This window comes from Pristiophorus japonicus, chromosome 20 (genome assembly GCF_044704955.1).
Source record: "Pristiophorus japonicus isolate sPriJap1 chromosome 20, sPriJap1.hap1, whole genome shotgun sequence".
In the NCBI taxonomy this organism is placed as follows: Eukaryota; Metazoa; Chordata; class Chondrichthyes; family Pristiophoridae; genus Pristiophorus; species Pristiophorus japonicus.
The window spans coordinates 22,289,220-22,305,946 of record NC_091996.1 but is presented as its reverse complement, the minus strand read 5'-3'; the positions used below and the strand labels follow the sequence as shown (position 1 = coordinate 22,305,946).

At 41.4% G+C, this 16,727-nt stretch overlaps 1 protein-coding gene across 8 annotated transcripts in view; it reads right to left on the bottom strand.

Annotated features, from left to right (window-relative positions):
- The window catches only part of LOC139232434 (disabled homolog 2-interacting protein-like), a 1,003,994-nt gene that overhangs the window by 61,294 nt on the left and 925,973 nt on the right, over positions 1-16,727 (bottom strand). For all 8 annotated transcript variants that reach the window (XM_070862610.1, XM_070862602.1, XM_070862603.1 and 5 more), the window contains one exon: positions 4,112-4,256. In XM_070862610.1, coding sequence (XP_070718711.1) covers positions 4,112-4,256 — 145 coding nt within the window. The remainder of the gene's footprint in view (positions 1-4,111; positions 4,257-16,727) is intronic.

Below are 16,727 nucleotides of genomic sequence, written 5' to 3'. Positions count from 1 at the left end.
ACAAAGATTTTTGGGGCCCTAAACTTTACTATCACATGTAGAATTGTATTCTAACTAGTAGTTCTTCGAATACTTTTACGTTCCACCTCCAATGAAGATTTAACATTTAGTTTTGGCTCTTATTTCACATGTTGTGGTCCTTATAAAGACTTCAGGAACATTCAGCTGAATCTTTACAGATTTATTTTACAGATCTTTACAGAAGATGCTCCTGTACAAAATTATAGGTGGCCTACAATAAATTACTTGGTGCCACCGAAAGAAAGATTCAACATTTACAATTTATAATCCAGCTTCCTACATTTTCTTTAAAGAATAAAGGTATCGTTATAGATAAGCACCATCACTGATGGACATTCACCTCCGGAGTTTATTCTTGTCCTGGATGATTTTCTCAAATGCTATTTTTTCCAAAAGAGAAGCAGATCCTACTCATATTCCTAAATGCTCTATAAACACACACCTGTACATTTCCCAGTGTTTCTCAATCATCCAGTGGTATCCTGTTAGATTTACTGATAAAAGGTAACCTTTAAGCAGAGTATCCCCTCATGACATCAGGAAGTTCAATTGCAACAAAATGAATGAATGGGTACAGGGGAATAGGAGCAGTATTCCTCATTAATGAGGCCAAAAGAGGAGGACCTTTGCACAAATGCTCGTATGGTGGAGTGGGCGCCAAGTGCACCAACGTCTGAAGTTGGAGATGCTGTCCTAAACTTCAGGGATGTTAGCATAGTTGAAACTGCAGCTAAAAAAAAATTGGGGTGAAAATCTGGCAGAACTGGGTTCTGCTGTGATTTCGCCTGGGCCCCAATCGGAATTTCAGGCCTCAGTTCCAACACCATTGTTTTCAAATTTTTTTTTACCAAACTCAGCTGCACTTGGCTACGATAAGGCTGGCTGAGGAGACATCAGACACAGCTACCTTTTGAAGGTTAGGACCAGCAAAAAGAGATTCAGGTTTAGGATGCAGATGGCCTGAAGAGAACACCACCATCTAACATCATCCTAGAACATCTGCTTCAGAGCTGTGAGCATTTCCAAAGATCCCTGAAGGGACCCTTTAAAGGATTATTTTTTTAAAGAATGGATATCTAAATCTAGGGATGAACTTAATTGCCAAAACCATGACTGAATTATCTTCTCCTTTAATTCTCTTTTTTTTTTAAATAAATGCTTACGGGCTTATATTCCTGTTCACATAATTTCTCCTTCAGCTATGAGGATGTGTCAATTTCTAGGTTCATTTGACTTGAAAGGTGATGAATATTTAGTGTGATACTGCTCCAAATCACACGTAGCTGGCTAGCAGAAGTGTTTTTTTGAATTGTCTGTGCACATATGGAAGACAGAGATTTAGAATTTCTATTTGGATGATATCCCAAGTGGGTGTGTAGGATGGAGTTTGCTCATTTTTGCCAAATGTGAAGTGAGCTGACCTCACCACCGCCCCCACCCATTCCCCAAAATAGTTCCTGGGATCAGCCTAATTTGTATATTTTGAAAGAGCTCCAAGAATGAACAATGCCACTCAGTGGGAGTTTGCCTGTTGGGGATGGGGGGTGGGTGAAAACGAGTGTGCTGATGGCAGATTTAAAGGCCTTCAGCAGATTAAAGGGGCAGTCAGCCACCAAAATAGCTTGAGAGCAAAGGAGCCAGGTTTCTTCATTGAAAGTATCTATGAAGCCTGCAGGAGAGGAAGAGAGAGTACTCACGTCCTCCAAAGCAGCAGTGGAAGTGCTGCTGGATAAAGTCAGGCAGAGAAGGGAGGCCCTGTTTAGTAAAAGAAAAAGCAGTAAAGAGCTCCAAGGAGAGCTGCTCAGGGGCAGTGGAAGGAAGTGGCCAGGGCACTCAGTATGATCTGCAACACTGGAGGCAGTTTAATGAGGGCACTCTCCAATTTGACTGTATTGCAACAGTTTGAGCATTAATAGCAGAAGCACAGATTGCCTTTAGGACCTTTGTCATGGAAGTCGCTGCTACAGATGTTCATGGAGCTGCCACCTGTATGATGTCACCATGTTATTACTGCATTTGCATATTCTGGTGTGCATTTCTGTTGGGCGCAAAATATGACTTTTCAGAAATGGGTCAGGCTGTAAAATGGGTGGAGTACCAGCATTACGAATCCCCATTCTATTTCCCACTGCTACCTTTCTGATTAGTGCCACATCTGATAAAGCAGAAACTCTAGTCTAGCGTGTCTGAAGCGGCACTCAATGGCCCAGAATTTGCGGTGGGTAATAACAGCAAACAAATAGCATTCGCTGTTATTACCCCTTTGAAACTGACTGCAACTTCAAGATATAGCGCGCGCATGCGTGAAACGTGAAAATCCTGAAGTTGTAGTCAGTCATTCACTGCTCCGACACTGGTTGTGCTCTTTTCCATCCCTCCCACAGCCGGCAATCAGTGTAATCGGTAAAATCAGAGAAACGGACAAAAACCTTGGCTCTTCTGCAGTAATATCACTGTTAAATACCCCATTAAATGTTGGACCTTTTTAGATTAGGTGCCAACTGGGGTTTTAACAGTGCAATGACTGCTAAACAAATGTTATGGTCCTGAAAAACTCATTTTAATTTTGTGGAGTGTCAAATTTATCAATTTTAATAAAAATTATAATTTTTAAGAAACTTAAAATATATATATATTTTTTAAAAAGTTTGTTTATCTTTATTTCAGGTTTACCTTTTCCCCCATGTGAGAGCCCCAATCTTTATTTTGCTCTCTATAACATTTTTAAAAGGTTAGAATCAAAGGAGTTTCTGCATTGTGATTGGCTGCTTGGACAGCTTGTTGATGTCACAGCAGCTCACGCTATGGGATTCCCCACTAAACGACGTTGACTTCAGCTGTACGTCGGAAAAGCCGAATTTCTCGCCACAGAGATCATGAGATCTTTGTGGGAAGCTTACTTTGAGGCCAGCGGCGAACACCTTTGCTTCGTCACTGACCGCACATTATGGGCCAATGTATCTACATTTAATAGAGTAAAAGCAAAGAATAAATCAAATACAGATTGCATGCAAAGGTAGCAAATATGACTCTGATCAACCAACAGAACGTGCATCTCTGTGCAGTACATCTGGTTCAGGTCGCTTTTCTTTCCTTTAGAGATCAAATACTCATCTATTATGCTATTCATGGCCAAGACCCAGGGAAACTACATTGATAGGATAAATATTCAAAATGAAACAGAATGGCAGGATACAGGCTCATTCCTGTGTTTCCTCACACTGCAAATTCCTAAACTTGGTCAGCAATGTGAGGAGGAATGAAGTAGAACAGGTGGAAGGCTTAACTGGGGAGAGAGCAAATGGAGATTTATGTTCATTTTCTCGTGGCTGGCTCAATCATGAGAGAAACAGAAAGCAGTTAAATGACCTTATTCTGCCAGTTGGGAACGGTGCATGATTTCAGGCAACCTAAAATTGGGAAGAAAATTTATTGAAGAATGACACGGGGGAGAAGGGAAGAAATTAGCAACTTTAAATGCTACCTAAGGCTGGAATCTAAACTTACAGTTGTTTAGCTAGAATTTCACTGCTTCCACACATTCTTCTTGAATAAAGTAAATAAAAAGCCTAATAAACTTTCACATCATCACTAAGGTAGTAGATGAATAAATATATAACTTATGCCAAATGATTTTATTTTTTGTTGGGTTGCAAATAGGCAAATTCCTTCAGATGATTTCCTTACTATTTCATATTAGTACTGATGAATAATTGAGTGGTTTAAGCTACTTCCTTTGGCCTCATGTCCTTATCTTCCATGATTATGGATCAGATGTTAAAGCAAATGGAATCTTTTCCATCGTTTCTTGCCCTGCATCCAAGTTAATATTTATATTACCTTAACTAATAACATTTTTGTCTGTGCAAGAATGATGTGTAGAAAGTTGGATGTGAATAGTGATGCCAAAGCAAACTGCAGACTATTTTCGTGAAGACCAACAGGCGGAGAATCATTGGAAATATGAAATTCCATGAATTTTGTTGATGTTTTCTCTTTAAACTATTGAAATAGACACAATTACAAAAGCAAGAAAAATTGACAGTGTGCAAGTCTGAGCTCTGGTTTTGCAATCTCCAATTTGGCATACCAAGTGCATCCTGTAGATACTTCTGGCCAACCAACTTCAGATACTCTTCTATTGCTTTGGTCGCTAAGGTGTTCTCCCGAAAAATTAGATGTTCATTGTCACCACAACGATCAACTTCAGACATCATCAAATCTGTCAAGAAATCCTGTAAAAGAGTTTTAGAGCCGAATCAATGAGTAGCTGTTTGACAAACACAATATTAACTCATTCGACATTTTAGCACAGTATTTACTTAAGAAACCAGATACGAAATGTTGCCAATTTAAGACTGTAACTTTGTTATGAATCTCTTCCATTGTTAAACCATTCATGGAAAGTATACTAAGATTTTGGCAAACAAGTATTTATTGCAAGTGAGGAAGTACAAAGGATTGATCTGTTACAACAGTGTTATATAATTTTGAAAATGAAAACTGATAAATAAATCTAAGAACATAAGAAATAGGAGCAGGAGTAGGCCATTCGGCCCCTCGAGCCTGCTCCGCCATTCAATAAGATCATGGCTGATCTGATCTTGGCCTCAACTCCACTTCCTTGCCCGCTCCCCATAACCCTCTAGTCCCTTATCGTTCAAAATAATGGGACTTAGAAAGTAGAGATGTCCCCAATAATCTGAAAACAAAAAACGTGTAACTAAAAATTGGGTAACTTAGTTAGAAAGAGTACTGAAGTATTGATTAATAACTAGTCAATATTGCACTTTACTAATTTGTTTGATACACATCAGGGCAAGATTTCCAAGGCACTTAGCGTATATCGGATAATCATAGGCACACTTCCTGTGATTTTCTGATTTGTGGTGGCTGCGTAAGAGGCCCTGCCAGCAGTGTGGCCTTGCATAACTTATCCAATCATAGTTTTCCGGTCATTACATTGTCACAGAATCCTAAAAAACATCAAAACATCACAAAGATTTCTACTGTAATTCTTGGCAAGTAGATATTTTAATGATGGAACCATGCTCAAAGTAAGTTCTTAGAATTTTTGGGTAGGTGGCTGGTCAAAAGAACTCTACCAGCTACACAACTCTTCTGGAGTAAAACATAAATAAACATTCGTTCAAGTGCTCCCCGATCTGGGGGACACTCCAGACACTTTTCAACTGCCCTTTTAAAAACATTTTTTTTTTGTGTTTTCTACCAGCCACACAAGTCTGACAGGCAGACATGACTGAAACAAATTGTCTTGCACTTATGTGTATCTGCATAAAATGCCAATTTTACAGATATGGAGAAACACATTAACCTTGTAATTTATTTCTTAACAAACCAGAGAACACAATTCTAGTGCTATATAAAATTGACAAAAATGTATCTGTTCTTTACTGGAACAGGAACCAACAGCAACACTAAATATTCGCAAGCTTCAAGTTCCAGCTAAAAATCCTGTCATGGGAATGACTGCGTGATTACATTAACTTTTCATGACTTACAAATTACTCAAATGTAATGCTAAACTGTAAGAATGTGCACTCAACATACAGAACTTCTGCCGCCAAAAGTAAGCTTTTGGGCAATATGATCAGAAGAGTGAAATCTTTACCGTGAGCAAGCTCCCCATTTATTTCAGTAATGGTGCACTTCATCATCATTTGGCTTCTTCTGGCAGGAAAGAGGTGTTTAGGGCATTCAACACATTTGCGCGATTAAGCATCAGTAGGTAATATCCAAGATAATTAAAATAGTTTATGACTTTTTCCCCCCTCAAGACAGAATGCCTCTTCTTTACTCCAGCCAGTGAATCAATCAGCTGAGAGCTAGTGAAACTTACTCAACAAAGGCAAATCAAAGTGACATGCAAATATGAGATGTAAACTGATTCACATTTGTAGTTGGGAATCAACTGGTAATATTAAGTTGAGTTATGATGTATGTTTAAAACAAAATGGGCTTTCTATATTTAATTAAAAAAAGCACTGCAACAGTGAACAAGACTGTTAAATATAACAAAAGGAGTTAAGACTAATAATAGTGTGGAGATCACAGAATAGCAAAGCATACCAATCATTTTTTCAAGTTATTTTAGTTAAACGTTAACTTTGCTGATGCTTGCTATTTGATGTGGTTGCACAATCAGCTTTTAAACAGGTCACATCTGTTTTAGTACCAAGCCAAGTAATATGATGTAACAAATAAAGCTTTTAAATTACTCGTCATTCAAATTTGTGCCAGGTCAAATGTTCATATTGTTCTGAAATGATAGAGACAATCAGAGTTTGCCTTGTCTTCAGAATATTCAATTACTATGCCCTATATTTAACTTCCATTCTGAAATGCAGCATATTTTTGTGCAGCATTGTGCTTTGCTGTATATGAAAGCTTATTAAATGTATTTTTAAACTGCCGACAATCTTTTGCTTACGATGGATGTACACAGACATTGTGAAACCTGAGTTAATCACTGATTTGTAAAGAAGTTCAATGCGAGGTGAAAGACCTTGATTAATTAAAGTCACAGGAGGAAAGAAATCCTGTTCTGCCTGTTCAAGTTGCAAGTTCAGCAGCAAATAAAGCATGAAAAAGAGCTGAAGATTAATACAATAATAACATCTCTGCAGGGATGTTATTTATTTGTTTAGTTCATGTTGGAAATAATTATTTGAAAACAATAGTGATGAACATGATTTTTTAAAATTATGACGACAGCTATTGTAAATTAATGACTCTCTTGAAAAAAATTTTGACACAAAAAGCACAATGCGTTAAGCCCAACACCAGAAAGATCTGGTATGAGTTGGGTGTAATTGTGAGGCTTTCTATGGTATTGGTTTTAAATTTATTCAGTCCAATTTATGCAAAATTCTGTAAACTATATTTTCCTTTCTTTTTTGATAAATCCTCTTTGGATTTGGGATAAATCCACCAGTAGAGGATCAGCACCAAGTGGAAACCTTTCCAAACTACCAATCCTGCTAAAATCAAATAGGCAAACCCAGCAGCAACAGAAATAAATGAGCGCACACATGACAATAGTTCTTTCACTTAAACTTACACAGCGGCATTGCAAACAACTTCCCTTAGTCTTTCAGATTGCTAATGTAACCGGATTACATGCTGGGTTGGAACAGGAAACAGAGCAAACACCACCGCTGCAGGAGAAGGTAGTGTCCTGTGCCGTGAACACCATGTTGGCAGTGATTGCACTGCTGAGGCTCACAAAGAATTGACCACTAGAGTGAGGTACCCAAAGGCTGTGGCCACCTGTAGAGCCATATTCAGCAAGAATCAATGCCTTCAGGAAAGCAGAGGGGGAAAGGGGAGAAAGTTAGAAGAAATAGATTTTATGAAGAGAAATAACAACTGTGTAAAAGAATTTCTGATTTTTTTAAAGTGTGCATTAGAGCAGATATTGTACAAGCCCTATAGGCAGCCAGTGGCACATTGCATTTGAGTGCTGGCTTTTCTCTGTGCTTCTTGGTTAGTTTTGCCCCATGGGAATGGACAAGAGTTCCTTGAATTTAATCATGAAGGGAATCACTGCTTCAACCACTCTAGACCTAATGAGTCCTTCGAGCTGAAGGAGCTTGTTCCCTCTTTGACCTGACTGGAAAACATTGGCAGAATTTACACAGTGGTTACAGCTTTCCAAACAGCTGACAGAAGATTTTAAAAGCAAGAATCTGTATAAATAAAAAGTTTTTGAGAAACCACTCAACTGAACTTTAGATTTACAACTTTTGCTATTCTTAACGGAATGTGAAGCCCTGAGGCCTGAAAGCGAGGTTTAAGAAATCTGTTGTTTTTTCATTCTTAGGACTGAAGCTGATGGAAAAAAATAAGTAACACAGCAATTAAATGAGTGTGCCAAAGTAGGGTATTCTTGTAATTCGTTTATACCAGCAAATGGGAACTAAATAAGCCCAAAAGATGATTCTCATTTGGCACAAGTGGCATTGTTGTTAGATTCAACGATTTGGAAACTCAGCCTTTTGACATGTTTCCAAATATCAGAGGTGCAAAGTTATTCTCTGCTTTCACTTTTCCAATTTCTCTGTAAATGGCGGAGGCACCCAAAAAGAAGTACTAGCTACCAAATAAATATGATTACCTCTGGCCTGAGCAGCCAAAGCCCACCCCCCACCTCTCTTATAATGATAGTGCAGCAATTTTGCAATGACTGAAATACTTTTGGGGGGGGGGGGGAGGGAAGGATGAATTAAAAATATTAAATCAAACAAGCCACACATGCACATGTGTGTTATGGGTGAGTTAAAAGTACTAGAAGGATGAGTTTAGAAGAACTGAGTGTTCTTTTCTCAACTTGGATTATATGAATGCAGGCATACTGCTGTTCTCATAATATATTCTCCATAATATATTTGTTGTATTGAAAATAGTACAAACAACACTACTATAGAAATAGGGGTTTTAAAAGAGCCCCAAAGTATTTCATATTCACCATATCATCTAACAGTACAAACATAAAATGAAAAACATATAATTTGTTATACCCTAACAATTGATATTAATCCTCCAGATTTAGACACCATCAATGGAACATGAGGGCTGTATTCTATGCTGGGACTCTCAGCATATCCTGGTTGGGACTTGGTGATAAAATCTTTGCTAGCTTTCAGATGTTTTATCTCCTTATCCACTTGATACAGATCGCTTTCCCATCTGACAGTAATTGACAACATTTTTAGGCTCTTTACGTTTATTACATTTTCCAGCTTTTTGGTTCTGGGAGCAAAATGATCCAAATTTTTCACCACCTTTGTTATAAAATTACTTCCGGAAGAATTCAATTGACACACTTCATAGTAATCAAAATGATGGGAACCCAATATTGACAAATTTCAAGTGCGACTGAAACACTCATTGCATTTAAATGTCTGCAATCTGCGAGACATATTGGAGTTTTGATGGGAAAATGCCTCACCTTTGCAGAGGAGGAAGGCAAAGTAATAAATCAAGAACCGTGAGAGGCAAAAACAGTATGAGCCATTTTCTACGGTATAATTTCTCCATATTTAAAAGATCAATTATTGCACATAGACCAGCGTGCAGGCTTAAAAAGTGCAGTCTTTGAAATATTGCTAATAACCAATTATTCAGCTATTAGATTGGATGCAGTGATGACAGGTAATATCAATAAACATGATTGAATGTATTTATTGTCTTCAGTAATCGCTACACAACAAGCTAGGTGGGGGGGGGGGGGGGGGGGGTGCGCTGAAGAACTACCTTTGAGAGTTATTTTTTCAGCCATTCACTTCCTGTAGGTGATTCTAACAGGCTGCCCAACTGCTTTTTTCCACTTTTGCTTGTACTTCAGGGGACTTGAGAAATAGTTTGATGCCTCAGCACAAAGTAAATTTAAGTTTCCAAGATATTAAATGAAGGGAATCAATAAAATTGATCCAGGTAGTCTGTTGAATACTTGAAGTATTCAGTTACCAGAGGACAGCAGTTAAAAATTTACGGAAAAAACTGATCTACTAAATACTACACTCCCTTAATCCCTCTCTCTACATCACAACCATTGTTATAAGAGCAACACTGAAACCTCTAAATTGGTACCTAGTAAAACAGACCCATAGCAGTGACCACCACGTCAACCTCTTCAGCAATCTTGGCATTTCACCGTGGCAGATCGACCTACAATGGTAAAACTAGCAGTCTTAGCTATCTTTGTCTCAATCTGGTGTGCCTCAGATTCATGATTCATGAGGCAGCGCCAGCGCTGACAACTGTCAAGACTACTCTCTAATACAAAGGATGTGTGTGTGTTCAGGCAGTCAGAGCCAGATTTAGAAAAAGAATAAAGAATAAGAAATTGCCAAACGAAATCCTTGGGGGAGCTGAATGGCACAGCAGTTAAGATATTTGCTTCAGAGCATTACTGCAGGGCTTTCAGTGGATGACAGCTGAAATTGTCAGCCATGTAAGTTTCATCAGTTTGAGACCGAGTTATCAGCAAGAACAGTGGCTGGATGGAAAAGGGTGTTCTAAAATAGGCTTCAACTAAGTCAACCTGGAACAGTAACAACGTACACTTTTACAGCACTTTACATGCAGCAAAATGCTGCAAGGTAATTTACAGAGAGGTTGGGGAACCTACGCTGGATGAAATTAAAGGTTGCGACTGAAGGGACTAAACTTCCTGAAAGGTGAGTATACAGAAACATTGGATCTTTTTTGGGAAATGGAAGAAATATGCCATGGACTCTTTACCTGACCTCCTGATAAAGATTACTTATCTTCTTTAAAATTTGCTCTGGAAACCATTTTAATTATAATACATTGCTAATTTAATATGTTAACTCTTTGTACCCTAGTGCACCATCCTTGGTCCTCTCCACGTATAGGGCCCAAGTTTCCACACGCGCCTAGAACGGCGCAGTCCTGACCTGGACGCCCGTTTTTCGTGCCACAAAGTGCGCCTAAAAAAATCCTCGGTATTCTCCACCTACTTGCAGGTCCTCTAGCCCTTGGCGCAGCCAGCACGAGCTGTGGGGGGGGCGGAGCCAGGTCCCTGCGCTGAAAACAGTGCCGGGACCTCTGCACATGCGCGCTACAGTCGGCACGCAAGTGCAGTAGCTCCAGGCGCCGAACTGTGTGGGAGGGGCCCGAAGCACGCAGCCCCTAGCCCTGGCTGAATGGCCTCACTGGGGCTGCGTGAATAAGGCTCCTCCCCGACCCGACCCAACCCAACACCACCTACCTGTAAATCTGGTGCTGGGGACGGGCCCTGCCCGAAGTCTCGGGCCAGCCCGTTCAGCCTTCGGTCCCGAAAGGCCTGCCTGAAGCACTTTCACACAGGTAGGAAGATGGTTTATTTAATATTTTCTTTGCTTATAAATGTTTATTCAGGTTGGATTTATTTGTATAATATTTGTAGAAGTATAAATAAGGATTTATTATAGAATTTAATGACTTCCCTTCCCCCCCCCACCTCGTTCTGGACACCTAATTTGTAACCTGCGCCTGATTTTTTAATGTGTAGAACAGGTTTTTTCAGTTCTACAAAAATCTTCACTTGCTCCATTCTACTTTAGTTTGGAGTACGTTTTCACTGTGGAAACTTTCAAATCAGGCGTCAGTGGCCGGACACGCCCCCTTTTGAAGAAAAAATTCTGTTCCAAAGTAGAACTGTTCTACCTGACTAGAACTGCAGAAAAAAAAATGTGGAGAATTGCGATTTCTAAGATAGTCCGTTCTCCACCAGTTGCTCCTAAAAATCAGGCGCTAATCATGTGGAAACTTGGGCCCATACACTTTACGCCAGCCATAATATCCAGAAGCATGGGGTCAGCTTTCATGGTGTACATCATTGACACCTATCGCTAACTATCCTCGGTCAATCCCAAAACTGTTGTGACACTCCAGCTGCCTGTCCAACATTAAAACCAAGATAAGCCAAAATTTCTTCCATCTTAAAGTTGTCAAATTGAATCCATTCTTTTCCGCTCGAACCCTTACATGTACATAAATACATAGAAGTTACAACACAGAAACAGGCTATTCGGCCCAACAAGTCTGTGTTGGCCTCTGGCCTTTACCTGACAACTTCTCTAGCTGCCATGTCTGGCTAGGTTCTGAGGTATGAAACCATGATGTAGTTCTTGACCGTGATCTGAGGTTCATAAGAACATAAGAATTAGGAACAGGAGTAGGCCATCTAGCCCCTCGAGCCTGCTCCGCCATTCAAAAAGATCATGGCTGATCTGGCCGTGGACTCAGCTCCACTTCCCCGCCCGCTCCCCATAACCCTTAATTCCCTTATTGGTTAAAAATCTATCCATCTGTGATTTGAATACATTCAATGAGCTAGCCTCAACTGCTTCCTTGGGCAGAGAATTCCACAGATTCACAACATCAGTTTATGTTCCACCCTCACAACATCACCTGTCTCTGCCCTATTTTCCCCCTATTACTGCCCAAACCCTAATCCCTGCCATTATCAGCTCGAGGGCCAACTTCTCTAATGCGCACCTAGCTTGTTTTCTTAACTACATCCTCCAAAATTAACATATTTAGAATGCTGCAGCGCTTGGTTTCACCTGCAGAAACATCTTCCTTCCCATCAGCTCTATCCTTGCCAAGCTCCACTGTCCCCATGCTCTAGCAACTTGACTTCAAAATCCTTACCCTCACTTTCAAATCCCACCATGGTCTTGACCTAACCTACCTCGGTGACCTCCTCCAGTCTTACATCCCTGATGCCCCCTTTGCTCCAATTACTCACTGCTCCTCTCATACTGGGTTACTATTTGTTCCCCACTCCCTCTGCTCCAAGATAATGGCTGCCATTTCAGCTCCCTGTCCTCAAATTCCTTCCCCAATCCCTCTGCCTTGCCACCTTCCTGACTTTCAAAAGTCTCCATAAATTACTTCTCCCCGACTGTTACTCGACCCCAATTTTCACTTCTTCTTTTGTAAAGTGCTGTGCGATGTCTTTCGATATGTGACAAACACTACAGAAATATAATATATATTTATCTGACGAAGGGTCATAGACCCGAAACATTAGCTCTGTTTCTCTCCACAGATGCTGCCTGACCGGCTGAGATTTCCAGCATTTTCTGTTTTTATTTCAAATTCCAGCATCCGCAGTATTTTGCTTTTGGACTATAGAAATATAGATTGCATTGGGTTTTATAGCAATTAAATACCTAAGAAAGTATTTTTTCAGATCAGAAACCAGAGGAATAAATCCCTAAATAATTCTTATTACATTGATATGTATATATAGTTTCGGCTCGAGTTGCTCCTATTTTTTTGAAGCAACTAGTTTAGTATGGAGTATCTTAGAAATCGCAATTCTCGGCATTTAGTTTGCTCCAGTTTAAGTGAGTTAGTATAATAGTACAGTTTTTTTTCCCCAAAAGGGGACATAAATGTCTACTCCAAATAACAAAACCAAAGCTGACAATTCCAAGTGAAATTTGTCATCATAGTATCAGTTCCAACATTGCAAGAAAACAAATATTTGTTTAATTCTGGCATAGGTGCTAGGAGCTTTTTTACAACACAGCTGATTAATGAACATGATACCCGGAACCAAAAGACATTTTGATTAAGCCAGACCATTTGAATCACTATTTGTCATTCTTTACATAACGAATTTATTTAAAAACATAGGGCTCAATTTTCCCCAATGCTGTTTTTTGGTGTATTGCGAGAGATATGCCCGTTTATTTTGGCCCCGACCACTCCAAAAAAAAACTAGCAAGTTTCCACGTTCTATTTTTTGAAATTGGAGCCGCACAGCCCGTCCTTTAGCTTCGAGGGGTGGAGCCTAATGTCTGCGCATGCACGGAAAAAAAGGACGTTTTTGACGTGATTGCTACGGGCGCGCATGCCCAGTACAGCTCCCGGTCTGCATTCAGCCATTTTTAAAAAGCCAGTTGTGTGAGAGAACTGTAATTATCATTGAAAAAATCGGAGCTGCAATACAAGATGCAAAGTGGCTCAAGGACCAAGAATTTCTCACAGGATGAAGTGGAGGCACTGGTTACTGTAATTGAGGCCAGATGGCATGAGCTGGACACCAGCAGAGGTCACATAAAAGTTTCACCAAAAGAAATGAAGAAACGCTGGAACCAAGTTGCAGAAAATTACTGTGCAAACAGTGACCACCCCGAGGTCTGGAGGTCAGTGCAAAAAGAAGTGGCAGGACCTTGGTCAAGTAGTTAGTGTAAGTAATATTTTCATTTATTCACTGGAATTGCAATTGTAAATGTGACCATCTGCATATGTCCCACCGAGCAGAAAGACACCCTCTCTAAATAGTTATATTTTCATCTTTGCAGAGGAAGGTGGCACAGAATAAAAGGGAAAGAACTTGAACAGGAGGAGGCCCAGCAAATCTGAACCCACTGACACCCTTGGAAGACAGGGTTGCTACTTTGACGGGTCCTGCCTGGAGAAAATCAACCACCACGGCATAAGCTGGGCCCACATTCAAGGGAGAGTGCAAGTCCTATAAATTCCAGAGTTTGGCTTTGCCAGTACTGCGCAGGCTAGCCATGCTTCGGATCATGGGGATATCTCCGGCAGCTACGCTTCGGTTGATGCAATGATCCTTCAAATCAGCCTGCTGCTTGCGCTGTGTGTGCCTACTCATGCCACCCTGCCCCCTCCTCTACTGCTAACCATTGGTCTGTTGTGTTATATTTTGCAGAACTTGAGGCCAACCCTGACGAGGCTGAAGCCGATGCAGAAGAAGATTCAGACACAGACGAGCCTGAAGAGGAGAACATCTTCCAATCCCACCTTCCAGACCAAGAGCATGAGGGTGAGGGTGAGGGGAAGGGGGAGGTGATGGATGAAGCCCACACTGTTGTACTCACTCTGGAGGAGGTGCAGGTGCCGCCCATTAAGATGCCAGGCCCTTTCCTGAGTGGTGCGAGTATTGGTGGGACATTCCATGGTTTCTCACAGTCCGAGGCTGGAGATTCCAGTGGGGTGCAGCGAGGCACACCCAGGGACCCACCGTCCGAGACTGCGGGTCCCAGTGGGATGCAGCGAGCCACACCCAGGGTGAGGAGGAGGAGGAGGAGAGCTCGACAGCACTCTCCTGAGGTGCAGAATCTAACAGATGTGGTTCAGATGATGGCAATGACTGTGGAGAGCATTGACCTTACACGATCACCCCTGAACACCATCAGTTGGGTGGGTATAAGGACTGTCGGGAAAATTAACAACACTCTCACGAAAAATGGGAACACCGTCCGGGAACATGATGGAGGGAATGTTCCAGTTGGCTGATGCGCTGTCAGTGAACATGAGGGAGGGAATGTTGGAGGTAGTTGAGACACTGTTGGTGAATATGAGGGAGGGAATGTCGGAGTTAGCTGCTGCAATAAGGGAACACGCCCAGACCCCGCGACCATTGACAGAATTAATTGCCACTCCCAATCCAATCCCCAGACAAGCCTCTGAAGAGGCCCAAGCCGGGCCTTCCACATAACCACCTGCTCCCCCCCACCCCATCATGAAGTGCGCATTAACTGAGATGTTCGAAAGAATAAGCGGTACCAACCAGAGAAATGCTGTGCCACTGCCTGCAGGCAAGGGTGGAGTCAACAAGACCAAGCGCAGCAGGCAATCTTAGAATAAGATGGAGGAGAGATGGGTGCAGCCTTTCTTTGCTGCTGTTGTTGTTATTATTATTGGTGTTACTGTTCTCAAATTAAAAGTTTTTTGTAAGTTATGTAAACTTACAAGTTTAAAAGTTTGTAAATGATCTTAAAGTTTGTAAGTGATCTTAACTGCAAACTTTAAAGTTTGCAGTTAAGAATATTTTTATTAAAGTTAAGTACAAAACAAGTGTTTGTTAAACTTTTGAATAAAATATATTTTGTTATAATTGAATCATTTCCATTATTTGTTCCATTAGCACAACACAACATTACGGAACAGATCCAAACAGTAATCATGGTCCATTTGTAATAGCTGCCGCTGAGCCTTCAGGCAGAAAAGCGTTCATGGATGAGCTGCTCGAGCAATTGTTAAAGGGGCATGACAGCCCGCTCTCCTCCACTGTCGTGTTACGGGTTCAGGTAGTTGCATGGCTTCCTTGTCCTCCTCCTTCTCCTAATCATCTGCATCTTCCTCCTCATCATCAGCCACTCTCACCTCAGGTGGGTCTTCTACTACCAGTTGCTGCTGCCTCATGATGGCTAAGTTATGCAGCATGCAGCACACAACAGTGAACTGACCGACAATCTCAGGCAAGTAGCCTCCTGAATGGCCCAGGCATCGGAAACACTGTTTCAAGATGCCAATGGTCCTCTCTATTATGCTGCGCGTCGCAATATGCTGTATTCCCGGTTAGCTTCCGTCCGGGTTACGCGTAGGAGCGTCATGAGCCAGGTGGCGAGGCCACACCCTTTGTCTCCCAGCAGCCAGCTCTGCCCTTCTGGCTGCTGCTGAAACATGGCAGTTATAGCGCTCTCGTGTAGGATGAATGCATCATGGGTGCTCCCAGAGTATCTTGCATCAACTGACATGATGCGATGCATGTTGTCACACACGAGCTGCACATTAACGGAATGGAAGCCTTTTCTGTTCCTGTACATCTCGGAATCCTCCAAAGGTGCTCGCAAGGTGATGTGGGTACAATCAATGCAGTCCTTTGGGAAGCCAGCAATACTGGAGAAACCCACAGCCCTTTTATGCATTGCCTGCTCGGTCATGGGGAACTTTATGTAGTCATTCCTCCGGGCATATAGAACAGCAGTCACCTGCCAAATGCAGATATGCGTTGCATGTTGAGAAATAATGCACGCATCCCCAGTTGTGGCCTGGAATGATCCAGATGCATAGAATGAAACTGCAGCTGTAACCTTCACTTCAACTGACAAAGCAGTCCTCATAGCGCTTTTAGGTTGCAGGTCTGCTTTTACTAACTCACAGATCTCGGTTACAACTTCTTTGCAGAAACGTAGCCTTCTCACACAGTCTGCATCACTCAGGTGCAGATATGAACGCCTATCTCGATATACCTGATGTGGGTAAGGCCTCTTGCCCATCATCCTACGTGCTCTGAGGTTCCTCATGCGATGATGTCGAATCAATCATCTCCTCCGCAGCACCATCATGCAGAAGGCTTGCACATGGTATGGCATTGTCAGTATTGCCCCCATGATTAAATTGTGCCTTTGCAA